General features: G+C 45.4%; 1 protein-coding gene across 2 annotated transcripts in view; it reads left to right on the forward strand.

The window, feature by feature from the left end:
* GNAO1 (G protein subunit alpha o1) overlaps nucleotides 1-25,550 on the forward strand; it is a 140,903-nt gene that overhangs the window by 42,064 nt on the left and 73,289 nt on the right. For both annotated transcript variants that reach the window (XM_083870426.1, XM_083870425.1), the window contains exon 3: nucleotides 6,739-6,880. In XM_083870426.1, coding sequence (XP_083726552.1) covers nucleotides 6,739-6,880 — 142 coding nt within the window. The remainder of the gene's footprint in view (nucleotides 1-6,738; nucleotides 6,881-25,550) is intronic.

The raw sequence follows: 25,550 nt of genomic DNA on the forward strand, positions 1-25,550 counted from the left end.
TAATAATTAAAAGAAGACTAAGAGCTGCTTCCAAACAGCCACAGGGCTGCAGGGACACAGCACCATGTTGGGAGTGCTGTACATGTTTCTAGTTTAGGGCTATATTAAACTGGAAATGAGGAGTATTCTGCAAATATTTTATACACCTGAAAACAATCTGAAATCAAAGGTTTTGGGGAAGATGCAGTATCTGACTCCTGTATGTCTGGAAGCTAATCATTGTTGGCTCAATAGCCACTTGTCTACAGAGAAAAATAAGATGTCGATGCAATGTCGATTCCGAGTAGACACAAGAGAGTTTCTTATAACACCATCTTCAAGCTTTTTGGCCAGCAGTTAAGGTGGAGAAGCACATGGCTGGTTTTAAAGAGACGCCATGAAGGCATCAGAGGGACTTACAGGCATTAGGCACAAACTGAACTGCCTCAGAAGAGCGAGAATGCTTCTGCCTTGTAGAGGTCTGTGAAACTTCTGCAATTGATTTGAGTAAGCTCGGCCATTTCCAGGGCTGTAGATTTTGGCAGCATTTCAATCGCCTGATGGATTTGCTTATTTTTTAACGTGAACCATCTGGTTAGTTAGAATAATATCTTTGCATGCAAGAAATACTTTGGTGGTAAGAATTCAGTTTTGAGTGACCCAAAGGTATTTCCTCCTGAAAGGAGATTCTCCCCAGCTGGGTGTCTATCATCAGTGTTTCTTGGACCAGTGTTAAAAGTCCAGGTTGAAAAAATTATGCTTTTTAAAATGAACTCCATTTGCAGTTTTTAGATGAACCCTGACTAAGGAAGTTGTTGTTTTTTGTTGTTGTTGTTTTTTTTGTTTTTTTTTTTTTTTTTTTTTTTTTTTTTTTTTTTAAGGCATGTAGGCAAACAGTCATCTTAATTTTCATTTTGGAGATTTTCTTGTGGGAATAGGATGTACAACATGGCATTCTAGCGCAGCTGGGGGGAAGAAGAATGAGAGTTTAGAGAGATTTGCACCCTGTCACGGAGGTCTGAACTGTGCCTTTGCAGTCTTTGAACACAAGGTCATGGGCATCTGCGTTGATTTAGTTTAACATAATCCAGGAGTTTTTAATCGCATTTCAGGCTATTAAATGAGTGAGAAGAGAATCACTGGAATTTAGCTTCATAACTCCCCTGTAAACAAAGTTTTTAACCTCATATCAAGATAAAAATAAATTTAAAGTAGCTGATTAGCAGGAGATTTTCCATCAGAATTTGATCATCCTCCTCTCTACATATTAAAGTCAGATTTTTGTGCTATTTTTCCCCATTTGCAAACAAAGATTGCAGAATTTTCTTCAGAATTAGTTTTTATCTTTTGACTCAAGCTCTGCCCAGTCCCACCAGAATAACCTTCCCGATTCTGGGTAGGAGATAAGAAAGATGATTTTTGAAAGAAAAAAGGGGGAAGAAGGGAGGGGATAAAAATCAGAAAAGTTCGCTGAGCAAAAATACATTTTGCGATGTGCGTTTGTTCCAAGATTCCCCATCTAAAATCCACCAATCCGTCTTTACCATAAATGTGAATGTATTAATGGGACTCAAGAGCCTGAGCAAAATGTGTCTCTGGACAAATTCTCTGTTGTCCCTGTAATACCACATCCCTTCTGCCATAGCCCGAGTCATCTCCTCCCTTTTACACAGCATTTTACACCCACCAGCATCATCTCACACACTTTGCATTGTTCCACAGTGTCATGTGAACTTGGCACAGTGCACAGACCTGAGCTTTCCTGAGGTGGAAGGAGATGCTGCTGAGGAGCTCAGAGCCACCCAGGCTGGAGGGGACCTGTGAGTGCCACATGGGGTGGTGCCACTGCCAGCCCAAACTAGCCTGGGGCCCCAGAGCCCTGAGAGCTGAAACTCCTTACCATGGCACAGGGCTCTGTAGGAAAGCTGTGCAATGACCTTTAAGTTGCTTAATTTGTCTAGGTGAAGGTGAGGACCATATCTGCCTTTATAGGAACTGGACCATTCGTTTGTAAGGTATTTGCTTGCGATACACTTTGAGTGTAATAATCTCTGGGTGATTTCTTGCCTGGTTTTATTCAAGCAAATCACTGTAATTGTAGAGATGTGCATTGATATGGGAAAACTTCATTCAGCTGGAAACATCTTGCTGATTGAAAGTAAATCATCTTAGGTAAAACAGAAACAGTATGAGTTTTATTTTCTCTGGTAGGCAATTGGAAGTTTATAAGTGTGTCTTTCACAGTGATGCAGACAGTTTGAAGCCACACAAAGGTCTCTGAATTTTTCAGGAAATATTTCAGAGGCATTGGCTTGAGGTTTTGGAGTGATGACAAAGGGCAGGGGATGAGACAGGGCTGTGTTAGTTGGGGCATGAGAACCTGCATGTGAAGCCATGAAAGGGATGAAGGATGCTGAGCACTGGAAGCAAGAGGGGGTGTCCACAAATCTCCACTGCTGAGCATGCCATTCCCTTCTTCTGCGCAGAAAGGACAAGTTTAGTAAGACTAAATGCCTTCAGGTCAGCCATGTTTAAGGAAATTCTTAGTACATTCTTACAGGCGCCATCTCAGAAATACAAACACTTCTCCTTGAGAGCTCTTGGAAGGCAGGTGAGGCACCAGAAGACAGGGAAAAAATGTAAACACGGTGCCTCTCTCTAAATATAGAGGGAGAAAAGAGGAGTAAGAATTATAGACCAGTCAACTTCTAGAAGCTTTCAAGAGAATTGAGCTATCAATCATATAATTTGCAACCACCTAGGAGATAAAAAGGGAGATGAGTGACATACAGCATGGATTATAAAAAACTAAGGCATGTTAAACTAGTCTCATTTGATTTCTCAGCAGAAGTAGGAGAACAATAGTTGGTGCCATATCTAGATTCTGGGAAGGGTTTGTCAGAGTCCCACTGGATTTTTAAAAAGTGACCTGGAAAAATAGTGCAGATAAACCTATTACAGGTCTCACACAAAAATGGGTGAGTAACACAACTCATTCCCAAAGTATACAGTCATCAGTGGCTTATGTTCAGAGCAGAGAACTCTGTCAGCCAGGACTCCACTGGGGTCTGTGTCAATTTCCTTCAAAATTTTCATCAGTGAAAAATGGATGGAAAGGCATCATCACTTACCCCTGGCAATGATATGGAGCTGGGAGAGGTGCTTCAGCACATCAGAGGATAAACTTTGCAGCTTCAAATGATCTTGGCAGACTTGGAGATGTGAGGATTGGGTCTAGTCTGCCTCAAAAAGGAGGAGGAGGACCTGCTTGGAGAAGGTGTAGGGAAGTGTCAGTGTGTTGACTAAACCTGGCTCAGGTTGGAAGGGCTGGAAGGAAAGCACCATGTAGGAACTTGGCTAGAAAGGATGATGGGAATGATGATGACTGTAGCCTCTGCTCCAGGAAGTTTTCAGGATGATGGACAAGTATTTCCCTCAGGAGTGACCTGGGCAAACTGGCTCCTTGGTGGGATGAGCCCCCAGCTGAGCTCCAGCCCCACTGCACTGGAGCTGTCGTGGCTTTGTTCAGAGCCGCTGCTCCACGACTGCAGGGGCCGTGCGTGTCAGCAGGGACAGGCGGCAAAATCATCTCTGGCTTTGCCTTCTTAATGCATTCGTTGTGTAGTGAAAGGCTGAAGGCACGTAAGTGCTTTGTTGAACAGAAGCCAAAGCAAGCTGCTACGCAGAATGCACCCCCTGTTTCCAAGTATTTCATTTATTTTGTAATTAAGCAATAATTGCTGAGGCGCTGGGCACTTCTTCAGGATTAACGACTTGCTGGGGGATGGCAGAAGATCTGATCTGTGGTGGAACCATTTTCTCCAGCAAATACCTGCCTGTTACTGCCATTCTGCAATGAGTAGAACAACACAACATGCCAACATATGGGTTTTGTTGTTAGCAGCTGAGGGATGGGGAGCAGGCATTAATGGGTACCTTAGGCAATCAGGTTGCTTCAGTTGTCTCTCACCATTCCATTCAGAGCACAGTGTTTTATTAGTCACTTGGTGAATGAAATGGCTTTTTAATTGCTCAGAATCACTTTTTTAAATTACAGCACTTTCTCCCCGCTCCACAGCCCCTAGGGATCTTCTTAAATCCCTTTTCTTCCTTTGCCCTGGAGGGAACCAGTTCTAGCATGGTAAAGACTCACCTGCCCGCACCAGGTTCCTTTGTAATTTGGACACTGGGAAAAATATATTTTAGAAAACAGGGGATTCACATTTTTGGTGCTGAAAACCCTCTGCTCCCATAATTTGCAGGTTGATTAAGGAGTAGCCTACCCTGTCTAAACCTGTAAAGGCTTTACAGTTTTGGCGTGCTGCTCGCTTCCGTTAGTTCCTACAGGTGTATGTTTTTAATGGTCACAGCTCACTACAGCTCACAAACCCCACTGCTTCTCATGTCCTGTGGCACCAGGAGCTGGCCCAAGAAATCCAGCCCAAGCTGTGGGCATCTCTCCCATCTCCTCCAGCCTGACCAACAGCCAGACCAAACAAATTTCAGCAGCATCCTCTTGAGGCCATTACATTGCCCCTTGTGCCTGTCCTCACACTTTTCTTTTCCCCCTCTTATGTTTCCTTCACTTAGTTGCCCAAAACTCAGCATTAAATCTTGCTTGCCCCAAAATCCAGCCATTTCCCAGCCATCCAGAAAGAATGAATTGTTCCTGGTGATGCTTTCATGAACCGCCTGCCTGCCTCCCGTGGGACCCCTGCCCTGCTGTGCTTCTTGCTGTCATGCTCAGAGCTGGGAGGAGGTGATGCTGTACAGTCTCTCTTGAATTCAAACAGAATCGATGCAGATCCTTTTGCCATGTGCCACCCACAACTCTTTGGCTTGACTGCTCCTTTTGGCAAAGAACACATTTCCCAGAAGTTCAGTAACTTGTCTGAGTAACAGTAAATGATCCATGAGATACAGTGCTGATACATGGCTCTGCTGCCCCACCTCCTTCCCCATCACTCAAATGCTACTATTCCAAACCTCACCACAATCACTGGATTCACAGAAAATAACAGACACAGAATACAAGATCTGCTGTTGCCCATAACTCCATCAAAATCAAAACAAGCTATCGAAATTTTTGGATGAATTGGCAAGTCTGGATTTACTAAGTCAGAAAGGTTTTCATCCACCCCTGTTCTCCCCAGCTTAGGTGAGGGGAACCAGCAGCCCTCTGTGGTGTTTCCAGCATCATTTGCCTCTGCTGGAGGGTACCCAAGCAGGGGACTCTGCCCAGTTCCTCAGATCAATAGCTTAAAAATTTCTTGGTTACCTATTGATTTGAATTGTTGTCTATCTGAGGCTGCTTTTGCTTGTAGTCATGTTTTTCAGGACTCAGGCGTTGTTGAGCAGCTCCCAGGAGCTCAGTGTTCAGTGTTGAGTAAGCAGAGGTTGTGGTGGGGACAGCAGAGAGTCAGTCACTTGTGTTAGAAAACCTTTCTCTGAGCTTCACATCAGAGGAAGGAGATCTCTGTCTTGGTCAGCATGTTTCTACCAGCCTTGTTCTTCGTGTAGTCATCTGTTAATAACACTGGGCTGGCATCCAGCCCCATTCTCCATCCCAGCACTGTATCTATTGCAAGCTCACAGTGTGAGCTAGTGCTCCATCTCTCCCTGGGGATGCCAGCACACTTGTCGGAACTTTTGATGGTGTGTATCTGATTTAGACAAAAAAAAGAATAAAATATCCTGTTACAGAAAGGGTCCTAGGTTTTTTCAGAGACCAGATCTGTTACTGAAGGACCGTCTGTTGTACAGTGACATCCAAGGATGAGCAAACAAGGATTTCATTTTAGCTAAGCAGATCATCCCCTCTTCCGACATTTAAGACATAACTTATGTCTTCGCTGGGAAGAATTATTGTCAAACACAATTAGTTCTGCAAATCCTAGTTGTTTTTGGAGACACATCCAGACTTAGTTCTGAAGTTACTTAGAGATGAATAAATTACAGGAGTCAGTGTTCTGACCTGAGCAAGGGACTGCAATAACTTGTTCCATCAAATAGTTCCTTTGCAGAATTTAACAGAGACCTGTGAACAGAGCATCCAGTGTGCAGAGCTGGTAGGACTGTGGGTCAAATTCCCATCTTGCTTGGGGAAGGGATAGCTTAACATGCCTTGAGGCAAAAAAAAAAATCTCAGCACTTATTCTAAAGGAGAGAGAAGGAGGGGGGAGGAAGTGCAGAGGGTAAGTACTGTAAGTGCTTCATACCTAAGACACTTCCCCCTCCGTGCCTGAGTCCCCGTGTGTACAGGGGTATTTCGACTCTGGTTCTTTGTGTAAGGTACCCCAGGAGTTACTACTACCAAAAAACAAGAACTAAAGGGTTTCTGTGACTTGTTTCAGTGGTTAAGATCTGATCTGATGGTCATTTGTCCACATTGAATATATTTCCATAGAACTTGGCTGGGAAGGTAATGTAGGACCTGGAAACATCCCCCCTGTGACTGCTGAGCGTGCAAACACGAGGTGCTCCAGGCTTCAGCATTTGCAGTTCATTTGGGAAGGAGGTACCATATGCACCAACTGTGCACAAAACCTTCTTGATAGAGAGCAAAAGGGATGCTAATTCCAGCGCTGGGCTCAGACACACTACTGGTGAACAACCAGAAAGGTTTAAAAAGAAATGCTGACTAAATTAAGCGAATCAAGCCAGCAGATGTGCTCTTCAGAAGAGCACAGCTGTCTTTTAAATATCTCTCCCACTGAAATTACATTCTCAAGAGTTTTTTGTCCTTTGCATTTTCTTCAGGATCATCCATGAGGACGGCTTCTCTGGAGAAGATGTGAAGCAGTACAAGCCAGTGGTCTACAGCAACACTATACAGTCACTGGCAGCTATTGTCCGTGCCATGGATACCTTGGGCATTGAGTACGGTGATAAGGAACGACGGGTGAGTTAAAATCACCACTGCCTGGGTACCCAGAGACTCCAGCCCATGAACAGGAGGCATTTGTACAATCTCAGTACCTTGGAGGGATAAGGAGGGAGGGGAGATTTACATCACTGTTGTATGCCTCTTGCACATGTATTTTGTACAACAGAGACACAATTGCATGTGATGTGCCATTTGTACACTTACGCTGGGAATTGTAGCCCTGGGGACAACTGTGTCACAAAAGCCACAATCTCTCATGCCCTGGCACTAGTCAGGACAAGGAAGAAAAATAATCTGTTGTCTAGGCACAGCCTAGACCCATCTACTGACAGATTTGAGAAAACAGTGAGAACATGTGTCCTCTCTTCTGTGCATGTGCTGGACACGCAGACTGCATGGACTGATGAATCAGGGAGAAGTCTTGCTGCCATTCAAAACCCTTCTACCAGCCTGCTAATGTAGGAAAGCTTTTAGGATTAACTTAATTGGGGCTTGTCTGGTTCTACTCACACGTCCTCCATTTAAGTGTACTCAAACAGCAATTTCAGTTGCAAACAAAGGGTTGTATTACTTCAGTGAGGTTGGTATGGACAGGCTCTTAGGCAGCAGCATTGGCATCTGTCTTATCAGAACAGCTATGTGATGCTTGGCAGCCTTCTTGTACCACACACCTAGGCCAGCCTGTCCTTTTACAGTTGCTAGTATGTGATTACTTTCACCAGCTCCCTATTTTTAAACAGTGGCTCCTCTGTGAGGTGCCCCTGCCAGCCTCTGCCTTGCCTTATTGCATTTCTGGCTCATACCAAGCCCACACAGAGGAACTCAGAACCCTAGAGTGAAGTCAAAACCACCCTTTTTGCATGCTGCAATCCCAGAGAAGGTAAAACTACTTGATTTCACTGGAAATAAAATAATTTCAAATTAAAGACCTGGTAAAAGTAAAGTCCTATATGCCAGTGAGTTTGTCATGACTATTTTTAGGTAGCTATCAAATGACAGATGTACAATATACTCCAAACTCCTTATCTGAGGGTTGATAATAAAAGCATTCACTAGAAGGGATGCCAAAATCCTGCTGTGGTGTTACTGTATGAGGAGATACCTTATTTCTCCCAGTCACAAATACGTACTTTGATTTCTTTGCATCTGGGGCTTTTCCCGTAGGAACTCTAAATCCTGGAGACATTTCCATCCCAAACGTGGAGATGATACCATAATGGAGTTCTTGTGAGCTTGCCGAGAACTAATGCTGATGGCTTTCAAACTGAATACATTAATCTGTTGATTACTCAGTGACTCAGCTCTCAGCAAGGCAACGTATCTCGCTCAGCTAAAACCTATGCCTAGGAAAACAGAAACAAGTCATTCTCCATGTCTGAGAAATAGTCTGTGGCAGACAGCTTTAAAATATATATATATATTTTTTTTTTTTTTTAAACGCCTAAAGTCCTAATTTGAGGAGGGAAAGCTCATCACTGCTTTAGTGCCAGGCCTGGCACAGTACAGGGTGTGGAGGAGGAGAGCTGTTATCAGGACTGCCAGGAACGAGAGGTGGAGTACTGGGCTGAACAAAACGTTGTGTCCGTTCATATTCCCGTGGAAAAGATGCCAAATGTTCCTTGGGTTGTACAATAACTCAGGCTGGAGAGGAGCTCAGGAGGTGTCAAGCCCAACCCCTGCTCAGGTAAAGTCTGAGGTCAAACCAGGTTGCTCAGGGCTCTACTCAGTTGCATCTGAAATCATTCAAGGATGGAGACTGCACACACTCTTTGGGCAAGCTGCTCCACTGCTCTTACAGTCCTCATGATGAAAAAGTTTTTCCTTTTGTCCAGCGTGAACTACTGTTGTTTCAATTTATGCTTTATGGCAGTAGAGATCTTGTGTTATGCTTTGCAAATTAAAAAATAAGTTCAATTTAGTTCTTCCCAGCCTAGTTTCTCTAAGATGTAGTTCTGGAGGAATTACTCCTTCTTACAATGGTGTCACGCTGACTGTGTGAGACAAGCCTGCCACAAACCACTATAAACCAAACCACTGTCTGGGAGGGTGATTCAGTGTATCTTTTCCCTTCATAGATGGCAGAAATATTTCTTCATCCAGCAGCAGACGAAGGGAAAGGAAACCAAGTCTCTCAGGCTGAGATCTTCCACTTGCTCCTTTCTCTTAGGCACAGAAAGTTGCTGGTGTTAGTATGAAATAGTATTTATTTTAATCTTACAAAAAAGCACATGGCTTCTGCTGCCCTGCTTTTGTTATTAATGCACAGCTGCTATAAAGAGAGGCCATTAAACGGGCGATTTGTTGAGTATTATGCTACGTGGTTCATCCCTTTTCAAGCAAAGCTTTTCTAATTTTAAAAGTCATTCCCCAGCCAAGGGTTTCCAATGCAAATCTTTTAGTGGGGGATTTTCCCCTACTCATCACTTAAGCCCCTAAGAGAAGAGAGCTCAGGAAGGGGCGCCAGGGCTGTAGCTCTCCAGCCTGATTCAGCAGCAGGGAAGGAGGGGACTTGGGCCTGGGACAAGTTTTCCCCAGAGACCTCTTGGCTATTACTGATTCCCCCATCCCATTTTCTGGGAGATGGATCTGCACCAGTATCCCTTCCAAATGGCACTCTGACCATGTTCAGAGTGTTCAAAATGAAAAAAACGCTCCCCTACTAAATAAATGCATGTTGTTATTGAGAGAAAATAACCAAATCCTCTCACTGTTCTCATTTCTCTCCTGCCCATAATTGTACCTCCAGTATTTAGTCTAACAGAAGTGAAAAGACTGGGGGAAGACTAAACCCACTTGCTTTTGGTGGTCAAAGCAAGATCAGTGTAGGAAATAGAACCTAAAAAGACAAAATAAATCACTAAAGGCATATGCTCCAGGTCTCACTGACCCTCTCCGCTGATAAGGACTTGTCCCTAGGTTGAGAACAAAACAGTCTGCGTGTCAGATTTCACTTTTACGTGTGCTCTTTGTCCAGGGCAGCGGGTTTTCTTGCAGCTTTGCCCAGCCTCACAAAAGGTTCATGGCCTGTGGGCAGCACCCAGGTCCTTGTTTCGTGTCCTTCAGCATGGGAGGCAGGAGCACATCCTGCCAGCTCACAGCACGTTATCACTGCACACAACATGGAAGGGCAGGCTGAAACTCCAGAAAAGATGTGCAAGTGTAAAGTCACAAACCCTTCATGTGTTACAAGAGGGCAGGCAGAAAAGGAGCAGACAGGGAGGAGACAGGAGCCAGCTGCAGGAGAAGTGGAATCTGTGGGTGTTGCTGATCTCCAGGGCCACCACTGCCCTGGGTCTGGATCCCTGACAAGCCAAGGGGTTACACACAGGAAGAGAGGCAGAGGCTTAGTCTCCCCTGTCTACTCAAGACTCTCCAGCTGGTCTGTAGGGCACTACTCAGTCCTTACCTTGATAATCAGATTAACAGGCAGGAAAGAGTCAGGCTGTAACATGTAGCCTGTGGATTAAATGGTCCTCTAAAGTGCAAATGTATTAATAAAACAAGCTCCTCACTGATTCCATTTCAGTGTACTCAGGCAGAGCAAATGGGAAATGGAGGTTTGAAACTAGGAATCTAGAAGTCAGTCCAAGTGTTTGGAAAGGATCAAGCAGGAAGGGCAGGGTAAGGATGGATTTTCATATCTCTGAAAATCTGGTTCCAAAGTCTGGCTTCAGAAAACCCAGCCAGAAGAAGCATAAAGTCTCTTCTTCTGCGGGTCAATGCTGACCCCAGAACCTGCTTGGAAATGCAGACTTGCAGTCCCACTTAGGTGAAACACCAGAGCTGCAGTCAGGCTGGGGTCCTGGGGGGTGTCTTCAAGTTGGATTAATCCCAGGCTGCAATGGGCATCCTTTCCTGTGCAGGCTGGTATGAAAGCAGCTGTAGAGCATGCTCATATTTTCATAAACCAGACAGAAACAGGCTGAAAATGTTCAGAAAGCACTCAACAGAGTGCAAATATCAATTGCATGGCTCAGATCTAAGTGTCTGAGGCAAGAGGTCACAGGTTTAGTGCTTGGAGTCTAGAGGTGGCAGGCAGTGACCTTCGCATCAAACTTTTTCCCAGTGTGAGTCTGGACATGTCTCTGCTTCAGCTACAAACGGGAACACTAAAAAGCTGCTAAAGTGTTAAAATATTTTGATCGCGATTCTTTTTCTTTCAGACTTTGTAGCAAAATGTGTCTGTGGTGACCTTCTGCTGTGTACGGTCTGCAGCTCCTGAACTGTGAGCCAACCAAAGATGTGCTGGGACATTTTAAAATACTGGCTAGTAGCCTTAAAAAACCCCCTTCTGTAGTGTAATTGAACAGCCCACCCGGGGTGGCTGGCAAAGAGGTCCATGTCAAATCTGCTTCTGAACAGAAAGGTGCCTGTAGAAACCTGGTGTCTCCAGCCCCTTCCCCTCTGCACATGCCAAAAGGGGACTTTAGGAGCTGCCCTCTTCCTCTCCTTGCTTGGCAGTGGCAGGAGCAAAGTCGCAGCCACTGCCACCTGCTGCCTTCCAGACACGGAAAGGAAGCAGCACTGGGGAGGATCTCTCTTTCATAAGATCTGCTCCTGTGTAACTGGCTTTTTGTACTTGTCAGCTCAAGATATTGTGCTACTTCATTTGAGTCAGGTATCTGTTTAGACCAGCTGGCTCCTACTGTGTGTCCCCAACCCAAGCTCTCTCAGAAATGTAAAAAGGCTGCTAATAACTTCAGGGAGGGCAGGCAAGGTTAATCAGGCACTGCTGTGCTGGTAGGAAGCCTCTGCTAGCTACCTGGGTGATCTAGGGGATGGACACAGAATTCCTGGGCTTGTGCTGCTTAACTGAGGATGCAGCCAGTCCTTGCTGATCTGCTTTTGTGAGTGATGGGAACTTAGGGCTGCTTTGTAGGAGAGCAGGGTGGAGTGGAAGTAAAGGGAAAATGGAATAAAGAGGTGGCACTAGACATGCCATTTTTTACCTGGTGTCAGCATTTGTCCTGATATCCAGCTGCAGACAATGTCCACTTGCAATAGTCACGGCTCACAAATAATCATCTTTGCTGTATTGTAACAGACCCAGTACAAATACCCAAATAACAGTCCAGGACAAGTATTTCAGCCTGCCCTTCGTAAAGGTGTGTCACTTTTCCATTAAGGCTGAAGCCATCTTGCTCACACATCTCCTTCTTGGTCCTTCCACAAGGTGCATTTCAGTTGCCATTATTCATGTTTCTGAGGGGTGGGGAACCAATAAAGGGCAGGGCATTTCTTGAGAGGTGGGAAACATGAAACAGAGGGGAAAGCACTTGTTATTGTTACAGCCTGCCTTGTTGCCACGGAGATGGCTGGCTCATTCAAGAAATGCTTGTGGTTGCCAGCCAAGATGGCCAATGCATTTGGAATCTTTGCTGCAAAATGAGGGTGTGGGAGAAAGAGGGAGACAGCAAAGAACAAGGGAAAGCCCAGGGTAAGCTGTGCCTGCGTGGTCACAGGGCATGACCCGCATGCCTCACAGCACCATCTCTGAAGTCTCTCTAACCAAAGCAGCAGCTTCTACATTCCACTAATATATTTTTCCTCCTTTGAAAACCACATGAGCCCCTGAAAATACAAGATCTTTCCTAATAAATGATAGCAGTAAATTAACAGCAGAGCACAAAGGCAGCTTATGATAGCACTTTGTGCCAGCTGAAAGAGTTTGGAACGGTCTACTTCCATGCCTTTGCTCTGCCTCTTATGGAGAGACAAACTCTGTCATAACCAGCAGGGATCCCAGCCAAGCCAGCTGAGACCTGTGGCTGGACCTCAGAGACCTTGCTTTGCTTTGCAGCAGCAGTACAGCCCGGCTCTGTGCTCCTGCAGAGCTGAAGTCGTGATCATCAAGTCTATAACACACGGTGATCTTCACACAGCAAAAAAGATCCCCCAGAACCAGTGTCTGCTTTCTGTACATATGCTGCTATTAAATATAGTGATTAGAAATGAGAAAAAGCTGCTGGAGTCATGGCTGTAAACACATCATGGCCAGAAAATGTAGTAGTAATAGTAGAAACAGCTGGATGCTCTAGGCAAGCAACTTAACCACATGGCCAGTGCTGCACCAGAGGCTGTACCAGTAACCTTTCTTTCAGCAGAAGACTGTCAATCACTCACAAGAGCTCTAAAAACACAAACGTCTCCAGGGTGGCCCAATGTACCAGTTTTAGTTAAAATTCCTAAAGAATGAAAAAGACCATTTGAAATGGATCCAAAAGGAGGCAGGGGAGAGTGGGCGGCCGTTGCATAGCACGTTGGAAACGCGTGTTGTGTGGAAGGCGGCTCGCTGGAAGGTGCCACCTTGCTGAGCATTGATGTGCCAGCTTGATGTTTTTCACATTGGTCCTGTTTCAGGATGATATCCATGGTGTTGGCATAGCAACCCTCACTCTAAAGTAAACATTGGGTCTGTTTTTTGGGTTCTCCTGGACACCAATGGTGAATGGGCAGTAGTCAGGGGACAGGGTGGAATAGAAGTTCACCTGGTCTTCCAGTCCCTCTGTGCAGTAAGAAATATGTTCCTAAGAAACACATTTCTGAGGGAAAAAAGTATTGTGAAGCACTTCAGCGTCATTTCTAAGGGAGCCAGATGAGAATAAGAGGTGTGGTCACACCCTAAAATGCCACCAGATTTGTTTCTTTGGTGAACACTTGGCATCAGCCAAGCACTGTAGGTTGGTGATACTTGCTGTCCATGCTGCCTTCCTAATTCTGAGATGAGTCTTGTAGCTGAATGACCAGAACAGATTCCATAGATTAAAACTAGGCTTTAATTTTCTTTCAAAGAAAAGCAGAAGATAAAGAGATATCTCAGGTGATCATTAATAAGAGAGAGACCACAGTCACCTCTTTCCAACTCCAAGCTCTAGACTGAGTCTAATCACAGCTTTCACCACCTAAAGAAGGCATTAAAGAAGATGGTGCCAGAGAGACACGAGAGGACAAGGCAGCAGTCACTGGTGCCAGGAGAGGGAATTAAAGTCAGAGGTGAGCTTGGGCTCATAGTACTTTCCCTCTTCTCTCCATGGTATCAGGTGAGATCAGGACAGTCTGCACTTGAAGGACTACCATCCCTTCAGTTATTAGATGAGTTGAGAGATAAGAGTGGTCTGAGGACATTTGTATATGGGAGGATCAGTGAAAAGAGAAAATACCCAAAAGGGCATTTTTAAATTATGAGTATTGCCTTCCTCTTCAGCCAGCCACCAAAAGAAAAGCATCTTTGATGAGTTCTCCTGGTGTTGTCTGCTCCCTGGGTGGCAGAAGACACAGCAACTTCAGGTGCAAATTCATCTTTAGAGATGTTAGTTTTTCATGACAACTTTTGCTGTCAACTGCCATTTCAGGCTTGATTTCTGAGGAATTAACAACCCTAGTCCTCCAAAGCATCCTTGAAAAGGATCCTCACCTCCCCTAAAACTGTCCAACACCCTCGTTCACCTGTGAAAATGCAGACCCTGTGCCATTGGGAGGTTAGGCTTTCCTCCTCCTTGTTTGCAAGCTCTCTCTTTTCACTGAGAGAGGGATATAGTTTTCCTCCATGAGCTTTATGTGTTTGATACTGATTTTTTGGATGATGCAGGGAATATTTTTAGTTTGAAAATAAGGGAAAAACCCCAACCATTCCTGTTCCTTGGAAGAAGGGCTGCCTTCCCCTGTATTTGTTATACCTGAGATTTATTATTCAAATGCAGCTGCAGTTAGGGCTGCCAGGGCCATGGTGTGATAGGAAAAAGGCACAGAAGGGAGGGTGAAGCAGATGGGACTGTAACATTAGCGGTGAATTAATGAGAGGTGGAGTGCTGCTTTCCATTCCCACAAGATACTGACAGAAGATAGCTTCTCTGGGAGCCCCTGAAAAGCACCAGAGTGGTACAGTACAAAAGAAAAGGTGTTCAAAAATATTTGGCAGATGGAGCAGAGCCCTGAGAAGGAGAAAACCTTGTTGCTTGAAAAGGGGCTTCCTGGCACCCTGGGTCCAGGGTGGGGAGAGAGCTGGCTGCACACCCCATTCACTGCCTGGGGGATGGCACAGCCAGGCCAAGGCAGATTCCATCTTACCAGAAAGGGCTCAGCACAGCCCCTCCCAGCAGAGCAGGTGGCAGTGGCCTTGCCCTTGGTGGCATCTGGTATTGGTGAACACATGCAGATACTGTCTGTCCTTCACTAGAGTCTGTCCATAAATGGGTTGAAGGGCTTGTAAGCCAGGACAATAAGATACATCTAGGTATTTGATGTACTCACAACCAAGGCACTGAAGTTAAACACTGGCCTGGCAGAGGCTTCAAAAATGCCTGTACATGTTTCTGACTACCTGGGTGATCAGGCACTTGCTGAAGTCCTTCCAGAAAGTCACCACCATGTTTGAGACTGAAGTTCAGGTTGTATCTGGCTGCAGCCTTGCACAGGCAGGATGCTGCCTTCAGGTATGATTGCAAGTCAGCTCTCCAAGCAGCAATTGCAGATAACTACTAACGACTCAGCACATTTCAAATACATGTCAGTTATTAGATAGATTTATTTCCATCTCTTCTGGGAAATGTTGGGAAGTACTGCTGAGTCATGCTGCTTACTCACCAGTTTTAGGAATGCCATTAAAAATATTTATTTTCCACATGCCTTCTATGATGTTCCTATTATTTGAATGTCTCCAGATGTAAAATGAAAACATTTGTACCGGGTATTCCTGGCCTTAAACAGATCTCTGATGTGTAACTCACAAAAAGATGGAAAGCAAGGGATCTATCCCTTGGCTCTGTTGTATGGTGCTTATTCAGGGATGGTGATGAGGGGTAGTCTTTGCTCCAAAATGGCAGGAGTACAGGCAGGCTGGGCTTGACACAGCTTGGGATGGAGGAGGCAGAGCATGAGTAGCTGCTTTGCTGTGCCCAAATACATTGGAGAGGAGAGACCCAGAACATGGGGCATGTTCCTTGCTTACAGCAGATGCTCATAAACTCAGGACACAATATTCTGCCATAGTTTGCTCTGGCCACAGACCTCAAAACAATTAAGACCCCAAGGGACAGGATGTCAGGTGGCCTCGCAGGAGTGCCATGTGCAAGGGCACACTGAACCCAGGTCCTCGGCCACCTCACACTCACTGCCAGCTTCAGCAGGGAGGTGTGTGAAGGCCTTGCTGACAGCCCGCTCCCTTCACACCCTGAAACGAACCCAGACAAGGGGACACACTGGAGCAGAGGAGCCATTTCCTGGCCTGTGGCTGTGAAGTCCCATCCTTCCAAAAGGGGAATTTCGCTGAGCTGGTGAGGCAAGGACACAGAGCTCCCAGCTGATTGCTGCCCCTGAGGAAGCTAAAATGTGCCGATGCTGTGCCCAAGCCCCCACACCACCCAAGGGGAACCCTGTCCCTCCTAAGTGAGCAGCTGCTTCTCATAGGCTGGATCAGCCAGCTGGGAAGAGAGTACCATGACTGCCTTCCCTCATAGAGAGGCACGGTGGGATGGTGACACCTCAGACGTGTCTCTTGCACTGCATCAGTCATGGGGACAGCAGAATGTCTGTCACACATGAAGACTTTATTACCCGAATACAGGTTTTACTGAGGCTATTAATCAGTATTGTGTACTTTGGTAATAACTGATTAAAGATACCACAAGGGAACTCATTTAGCAGCTACAATTACTGCTTTGACCTCAGCCTCACCCACTGAGTTGGATGTGAGGGTGGCTGGCAGAGCAGCAAGGACCAGCCTCACCCAGAGCTGCAGGAGCTCAAAGATGCCATTCACGCAGGTCAGCATTGCTGTGGCAGGTGATTGGGCAGGAGTTCTTGGTGTTTCCTTCCTTTGAAAGGAAGGAAAGAATCAAGCTCCACATGAAGTCTCAAGAAGGCCTCAAGATCTGCTGTGAAACAGTATCATTTTGCACCTTGGCAATGTTAAGCCTTGGGGTCAAAGTCAGAGGGAAAATGTGGAGGAAAAAAGTCAGGGCAGGTGAATTAGCCTGTGTCTGGTGTAGGGTTTTTGATAGATAGTCACTGGGGGCCCAGGACAGCTCATCTTTCCCCAGCAGAGACCCACATCTGCGTCACCCCTGAATTGCTCCAGGCAACACAGCACATCCCCTCCAAGTGTCAAAACCCACTCAGGAGCCAAAGCAAATCTCACCCACAGGCTGTGAACACATTTCCTCCTTTTTGCTGTGCTATTCGTTTTCCAGGGCTGTAGGAGTTTCTGGTTTGCAACACATTGTATCTGTGTTGACAGTGAGACTGTTGCTAGATACTTTTCCCTTCCTAAGAAATAATTCCCCTAGGTTGGCTATGTATAATTAAGTCCTCATTTGCCTACAGATTGGTTTAAGACTAGATTAACTCCATTGATTAGAGGGGAATTACTCTTGATTTACACAGATCATGGGAATAGAGACTCAAGTGACACACAGGAGCAATCCTACAGTAGATGCTCAGAGTAGCTACGTGGTTGTCACCCACCTTTCTGTATTTGGAACCTCCCTGGGCAGATGTTTGTTCCTTTATGTGAAGGGGGGTACTAAGTCAATCTTACGTGCTGAATACACCTTACAGATGTTCAGTTGGGTGTTCGGGTTGTATGGTCATGTGTTGAATACAACCAGTTACTCCTTAGTTAGTCTGACAGTAAAACTGGAGCAAGACTGTCCTCCAGAGAAATTGCTTCTGGTTGGATGAGGTTTTACCAGTAGGGATGGGAGGGGACTGTACTGCACAGAGGAAAAGGAGCACCCAGTAACGAGAGAGGATACAAACAGAATTACATCTCCAAAATAACCCTTTACATGTTTGGGAAGGAAAAAGGGTTTCATCCAGCTCCCTTCTAACTGCCAGCATCTGCTGTGCTCCAGAGGAGAAACCTCATTGCTCAGTCCTCCTCAGGAAGGGCACAGCAGGACACAGCCATACCCACACCCTTTGGATCACAGCTCGGCCCTGCTCCCACCCGTGTCTCTGTCCGTGCCATCAAAGCCAAGCAAAAGGAGGCAATGGCAGAGAAGTAGAGGTTTCTGAGTCCAGGAGAGTGTTTGGCTTGCCAATTTTACTCTGTTTTTCTTTTAAATTGTGAGAGCTTTTAGTGCTGGTAGATGATATTACAGGCAATAAAAGATTTTTTTTCTGAGAAGAAAGAGGTGCCAGTAGCTATCATCCAGTGAGTCTGAGTTAATTCTGTAAAGTTACAAATTCATTTCTTCCAAGTGAGGAGCAGGTCTCACTTCTGTTTCTCCCTTGCACGTCATCACATTTGTGGAATTTTTTTCTTTCCTGCAGGGCAAGTTTGCAACAGAGCCCATCTGAAGGTGTGGTGTGACACTGTAGATGCCAAAGACAGGGGAATTTTAGGCTAGTTTTTCCTCACCACCACCTTAGCCAAAGGTCTCACAGCCATTTTTCTTCCAACTTTCATTCTTTGTAATTGCTGTTATTGGTTCTATAAGCTTTACAAAGCTTTTCTCTTGCAAAGTTCCCTTGCCATGGGCACGTTTCTAACTGGTGATATCTGTGCCGTCCTCATTTGAGTTCCTTGGTTTTAAATAGGCTTTTGTCTTACTCCGGCTGCCCTCAATGCACATTGCAGGCAGCTCCCACCAAGATGGACACCTTGTGCTAGCGAGTTCACGTTCTGCATCTCATAGCTGCTGTGGCTTTTGAGTCTTCTCACACTCACTTATGTGCATGAGATCCTTCACCCAGGAAATGGCACAAGGTTAAATCTGCTGTCTGCAGTTGGGGTGTGCATGCTGCTGTTGCAGCCTTCTTTATTTAATTTGCTCCAGAGGCAAAAGTCATACCAAGGCTGAAAAGACCATATTCAGCATTACAGTGGATTGTGAGCCAAGTTCAGGCAGGTCTTGTGACCAGTGAGTAGGCAAAAATCCTTATTTCCTCAACTTTCTCTTCAAGAACAGAACCTCAGGGAAGGCTCTAGGACGATTTGTAGCAGTATGTAAGATTCTGCAGGGCTGAGTTTTCGGATCAGATGGTCTTTATGTTGTTGTGGACCAAGTTTTGAGCATCTTCTATTTCTTGTTGGTGATGCAAGCAAAAAAATTACGCCTTTAAAACAATCCAAACCCTAAAGCCCTGCACCATGTATCAGGAGGAGGGAGCCTGTCCTCCAGCATGAGGACTCTAAGCAATTTCAGCATCAAGGCTCCCTGGGCCATGAGGTTTCAGAAACCAAGAGGCACCAGATGCAAACCACAGCTGTGCTTATTTCAGTCATGGGTTCTATGCACAGACAAGCTTAAAAGCCACCTCTTGGGGTGACACCCCTTTTCTGGCTCCCCTCTTCCCAGTCCTGAAGGAGCAGGGTGCAAAGCCTGGCCCTGCTCATGCAGTGTCTGGGCTCAGTGTCCCTCAGCTGCCTTTAACCACAAGCCAGCCACGCCACCACACGGACACCTCCAGCTGTCCTTCCCCGGGCACTGCTGCATGGCATGGCCAAGGAGCGAGCCATGCCCACCACATTTCAAATTACCAGAAAGCATGATCAACTGATACATTTGTAAAAAGAAGAAAGATGATGAGGAGCTGCTGATAGTAATCCACACAGGCAGCAGCAGCTCTGAGCTGCCTTTTCACCACTAATCATCAATCCTCTAAAATCTTGGGCAGGCAAGACCACAGTTCTGGGGTCACGCTGCTTGCCAGCACTGATTTTCAGCTTCATATCTCCAGGCTGATCAAAGAGCACAAAGGATGGAGAGAGTGAACAGGCTATTGCACTGTGTCCCTTTCTCCTTTGCCATCAGCTTTGCAAAAAGAGTGGACAGCAAATAAACAGTAAAGCCTAATGGAGAGGTGAAGCCGATCAGTCCACGCTATCATTATCTGACTTGCCTTGAAATCCTCCAAGAGATTGCCAGAAATTAGTTCCAGTGCTCAAGAGTCTTCAGTGACCCTTTAGGAAGAGAACTGAGCTCAGGAGCCAACTCCACCACAAGGCACTAGCTTTCTGCAAGCTAAATCCCAGATGTAAACAGATGTTCTCCCCAGCAGCCCTTCCAAGCCCTATTATACGTGTCAGGCAGCACCAGCACACTGTGCGGTTCTAAGCCCTTTTCCATAAGAGGCTGGAGGGTATTGCCTGGGATTGGAAAGAATGAGTCCAGCAAGTTGCTTGAGCCAGAAAAATCAGATTTCACTTCATACTGATTATGCAGCTCCTAGTTCAGACCACAAGTTACTAATCAGTTTGCTACACTCAAACCACAAAGGAGGTTTAGTAGTGCCAGGGGAGTTTCCAGTCCATGCCTAATCTTCCCCACCCACACTGAACTGCATCCTTTTCTTGGTTGTTCTGGAGGGGGGTAATCATCTGTGGGCAAAAGAGTGGGGCCTCATCAGGTGAGAAGAGGCAATGCTGAATTCACTCTGATCTTCCTCACTGAACGAGACAGCTCCTCTCCTTTGGGGCAGGAGCTGGGATAAATATTACTGCTTCCTCTCAAGACAAGTGTCAAGATTCAGGTGAGCTTTGTTCAAGTATCCTCTGCAACCGGCAGCCCAAGTCTAGGCATGCCATAGGGAGACACCAGCTTCATTTCTTTTTCCTTTCAGTTGGCCTGGAAAGGGAGACTGCTAATGAAAAGTGCCCATTAATGCCTGTGATAAAGGTGGTAGCACTGAGAGATTAAATTTTTACAGAGCCACAGAGACTTGAGGGTTACCACAGTTCTGGGCTAGAACCAGACATCACGATGTTGTGTGAAACAATTTGCTGAACCACTAGCATCTTTGGGCAGGCACAGAAAATTACAGCTGTAAATCCAGGGCAGCTGAAGCAGTGACCAACACCTAAATCTGAAAGGACATACGCTAGGAGCAGTCAGAAATAAAGGGTTTGATGTGTGGAAGGAAAGGAGATCAAATTTCATGTGCAGGACCACCAGCAAACATCCTTAGATGGTTTTTTTGCAGCTCTTACGGGAAAGAAAGGGGCAGTAGATTGTAGCTGAATGCTAAATAGAATAGCAAGTAGTGGAGTGATAAACGTAGCGTCTCTGTAACTGCAAAAGGTTGTTCTAAAGGTCAGATCTGCATGTACTCTCCTAGCTCTGTGAACAGCTATTCCTTTCATCCACAAGTTGAGCTTTTGGCTGGGACAGGCTGAAATAAACAGGACTAAAGCTGTCCCATCCGTTATCACTGGGAATGGCTTGGCTCCAAGAGCAGGCTCTGCCTCTGCAGATACAACACACAACATGGCAGGGAGCAACCCAAGAGGGGAGATGGCTCACGTGGACCATCCTCACCACCAACCTTCATCCCCAGCCTTCAAAATGCTGCAGTGCCCCTCTGCGGAGAGAGGGGCTGATGTCCTCACTGCCAACACACCCTGAGCACAGACCTGCTGGTCAGAACCCCTTTGAAAGCACAGGCAGAAGACAGAAGTCTTTTGTTCCATACACACTGCCCAAGGCTGTTTATCTGGAGTTGGGCTTCTTTTTCCACCCTTTAAGGCAAGATGTCAGGAAAGAAACACTGGCAGGCCTGCCTGTATGATTTCTCTCTCTCATACCAAGTCAAAACCAAAGTGCCCCACAGTCCTGGCGGCACACACATACAGATTGACAGCCACTCTGCACAGAATAGCCAGACAAGGCTAGGGGTAATCCAACCCTGCTTTTCCCATGCTTTTATGGATGTCCTTCTGCTGTGGTGGCAATAAGGCACTTTATTGGCAACTAAGAAACAAAACCAAAACCAAAACAGTTTATTAAATGTCAAACAGAATTGGTGTGTCTCACAGAAATGCTGCCAGGACACTGAGATGGCAGAGCAGGGAATCCCTGGGCATTCATTCAGGAATAGAGATCCTGTAGCAAACACACAGTGCCAGAGGGGAAGGGGACAGTTCCTTTGGGTCTGCATGTTGCCATCATCTCTGAATCAGCCATCCTGCCTTCTTCACACATCAGTCCAGGGATGCTGGAGCCAGCCACCTCTGAGACACCTGTCTCAGCAAAGCCATTTCTATCTTAATGTGTAGATGGAGGAAGGTAGATACTTTTGCAGGCTGTGCTAAATCTCAGCAGCCTACACAGTGAGGTTCTGCTGCCACCACCATATACAGGTACTCCAGAGAGAAAGTCCTTAAACAGGTAATAGAGCCATACCCATTATGAACAGAGCATTAGGTCCAGGAATCCTCTGTATCAACAACCCTCTGTATCTGCTAGGCTGATACAGGTGCAGTAGATTGAGAGATGAAAGGAGCTCATCTTCAAGCAAAAACTTTAAATATGTTGTCAAGAACCCCTTAGTTTCTACCCAGAAGAAAACATAAGCTCCAATACTCAATTTGGGCATGTGGAAACAGAGAAACTAATCTTTGCTATCCCAGGAGTCAGCTATCCAGGGTGTGAGCCAGGAAGTCCATAAAGAGCTCTGGTTTCTAGTGAAAGGACTGATCCTATAATACTCTTTTGCATTGCAGGTTTCAAGAAGCAACTTTTTGTTGGTCTATCTTACTGTCCTATTTATAACCAGCTTACATAGAATAAAAAGTGTATAATTCACACTGCTTTCTAATTAGATGTTGTAACTACAATCCTATTTCACGCCACTCTAATTTGTTCCATCACAGTATTTTCGAGTTTTGTATTAACTATATCATGCAGGGCAAACTCTTCAAAGGTTTGAAGCCAGCAATTATGCACCACTTTGATTTTTACATAAAGCTGATGTGAGTCCACATGGCAACATCCCATCATGACGTCTGAAATACCAAGATTAAAAGACACTGTTGAAGCTCTGTCCATAGTCAGGACTTGCTTAGTCCAAAGCATGGCAACTCAGAGCAAGCTTGCCAGGCTAGAGAAGATGCCAGGCTAGAGAAGATTTTGCAATCCAAGTCACTTTTGACCTTTCTGAAAGGACTGAATTTTGAAGAGTCCATATTTGGTAGATCTCCAGACCAATCTACATCTAAGTTTGTGGCTGACATTTAAATCTCTAAAAATGGAAATGGGCCTTTGCCACTTGAGCTTCAAGATTATTCATAGTAGAGGGTAAAATCTTGGGAGTAACTGGACTAATGTAGTTAAGGGAACATGATGGCATCAGCACAGGGCAGGATTAGACATTCCCCTTTAACACACTGGCATCTGGAATAGCAGAAGAGGTGTGGGCTGATTCTCTGTGTATTGTAAGTGACTGTAGGTCTCTTCACCCTGTCTGTGCAGATGTGATAACTACTTTGGATCATTAGGAAACTCCTTAGTAGGTGTGAACACCAAAGACTTGTTAAATGCAGTGGCAAAATTAGCCATAGAATGTTTTTCCATGCATGTTTCAACCTTGGACCTCTGGTTTGCTCTTTGCAAGTATTTATTAAAAAACAAAAACAAAACCAAAAACAACCAAAACAAACCCATCAACAAAACAAAACAAAATAAAACAACAAAAAACCCCACCAAAAATCCTTTTTCCTGGTATTCATCAAGTGAAAAACACAGTAAGACTGTAGAATCCCTGTGATATTTTCAGATGTTCTCAGCTATCTATTTAGCTTAAGAGTTCCAACTTCAGAAAAACCATTTCTAAAATGCTCTCTATTTGCTTTTGCCTCTACCTCTTTCTTAGAGACTGAAACCTCTAAAATCCTGCAGATGTGTGTTAGCACAGCAAAACTGATCTTGTCAGTTTTAACTTGCTTCTACGTTAAAGAGCAGCAGCTCCAGGTTAGGGCTTTCCTTAGCTGAGCTGTTGGAAGAAAACAGCAGGAAGATGCCAAAGGAGCGTCTCTCCCTTTTTCCCCTCTTCTCACAGCCCTCCCTGCCCCAGACACACCAGGCACAAGCCTCCCCATGCACAGGGCCAATCCTCAGCCTGAGCACATCCAGCTCCCTTGGAGTCAATCTGGCTGCAGAGCTTGTTTTGGTTTTTTACAACAGAACAAATAGAGCAACATTTCATAACGTTCTAATGAGGCACATTGAGGAATGCCCAGGAGACAGAGACAATATCAGTGTTTCTTGGCACACAGAGAAAATCAAAGGCATTTGTTTGCTATCTGAAATGTTGATCTGTGTTCCTTTCAGTGGTGGGCAGACATTTTTAAAGTGAAGGTTCCTGGAAATACTCAGATGTCACTGTCAGTGCGTTCTAAGAGCAGTATTTATTTTCAGATGTACCTATAAAAACTGAGACTGAAGCACGGAAATATTTAGAGCCATTACAGGATTATTAGGTTTTGAGTAGTGGTTTGCACTCTGTATGGCCCCAAAAAACATTTGTGGACCTGTTCTTCTTTCATTGAATAAGAATTTTATCACTGACTTGAGAAAGCCCTAGTGAGAGAGGAGTCTTTGCTCAAGAAATTGCCCAGGTTAGAGCCAGCCAGCAGAAATAAAACTGAAAAGACACCAACTACATCTGGCCAGGGCATTGAGGAAATACCATCTCTCCTGTTAGAGTGAATATTTGGGAGCAACTGGTTTGGATCTCTGCTTGATATGTCAGAATTTAAATCAGTGCCATTAAGAGGAATCACTACTGCGCATGCCACTGCATTACAGTACAGCCCAGCTCACAGGCATGGGATCTACCAGTGTCCCAGTATGTCCCAGTATCAGCCCCTGCCTGGGAGCTGGCAGGGTCCCCATATGACAGCTAAGGACAGCTCTCCAAGCACTATCATCACCCTCCTGCCCATCTTCTGTGTCGTGACAGTTGCTAAAGTTTCATCTACAATTCTAGCAGTGCCTTTAGAGGATCAGAGAATCACAGAGTATCAGCTGGAAGGGACCCATAAGGCTCATCACATCCAACATCCTGCTCCTGACAGGACCACCTAAAACTAAATTACATAACTAAGAATATGCTGTTCATTCTGTCAAACTTGGTACTTTTTTTAAAGTTTGGACCCTCGTTAAACATTTCCCACTTCTCTAGCCTTGGTAATCAGAGACATACCCTGAAGGCAAAATACTGATGAGAGAGGATTGTCTCCCCCTTCTCCATCTTTCCTCTCTGGAGTCTATCTCTGGCTCGTGCTGGGACAGGAACTGGGACTAACTAGTACTGGACATATTTGCCAGGAGGAGCTGACAGCAAGTTACTTTCAGCTGTGTCACTTCAGCTTTAGGCACAGAAGGCTCTTGAGATCTGCCCCTCAAGAAAGCAGCAGAGACAGCCTGGGCTCCATCTCCTCGCCCTCCCTGGCAGAGGGGTATTTGCCAGTCCATGGTGGCTGCAGTTACAGATGAAATCAGAGCATTTGCTGCTGAGTCTCAAAGGGATGGGCATATCCAGGTTGGCTGATCAGAGACAGGGAAGATTCAAAGCCTAGGGAGGCTGAGCTGAGCTGACCTATTCTTCAGAACAACCAAAAACATCCTCTTTAAACCCTTGGACAGCACATGCTGCTGTATTATTAAGAGTCCCGGCAATTGGAAGATGTACTTCACTAAAGGAAGTACATCTCCTGCAAAAAATGTTCCTGACCAAGTAGTGCTATTCTGCTAAGGTTGACCTTGACAGAGATTTCACCCTTCTCATTTGGATCTGGAAAGCAAGTATGTTGATAAACTCACTGCTGAGAAACTTAATATTATCCTGTACATTCTACTCACTCTGGAAGCCCGATTAACCATAAGAGAACAAGGATGTTTCTTCTTTTAATAATATTTTTTCCGATTATCATTATTTAAGAAAAAGCAGAGATGAAATAGCCCCC

Source organism: Zosterops lateralis (genome assembly GCF_965231275.1).
Source record: "Zosterops lateralis genome assembly, chromosome: 12".
Lineage (NCBI taxonomy): Eukaryota > Metazoa > Chordata > Aves > Passeriformes > Zosteropidae > Zosterops > Zosterops lateralis.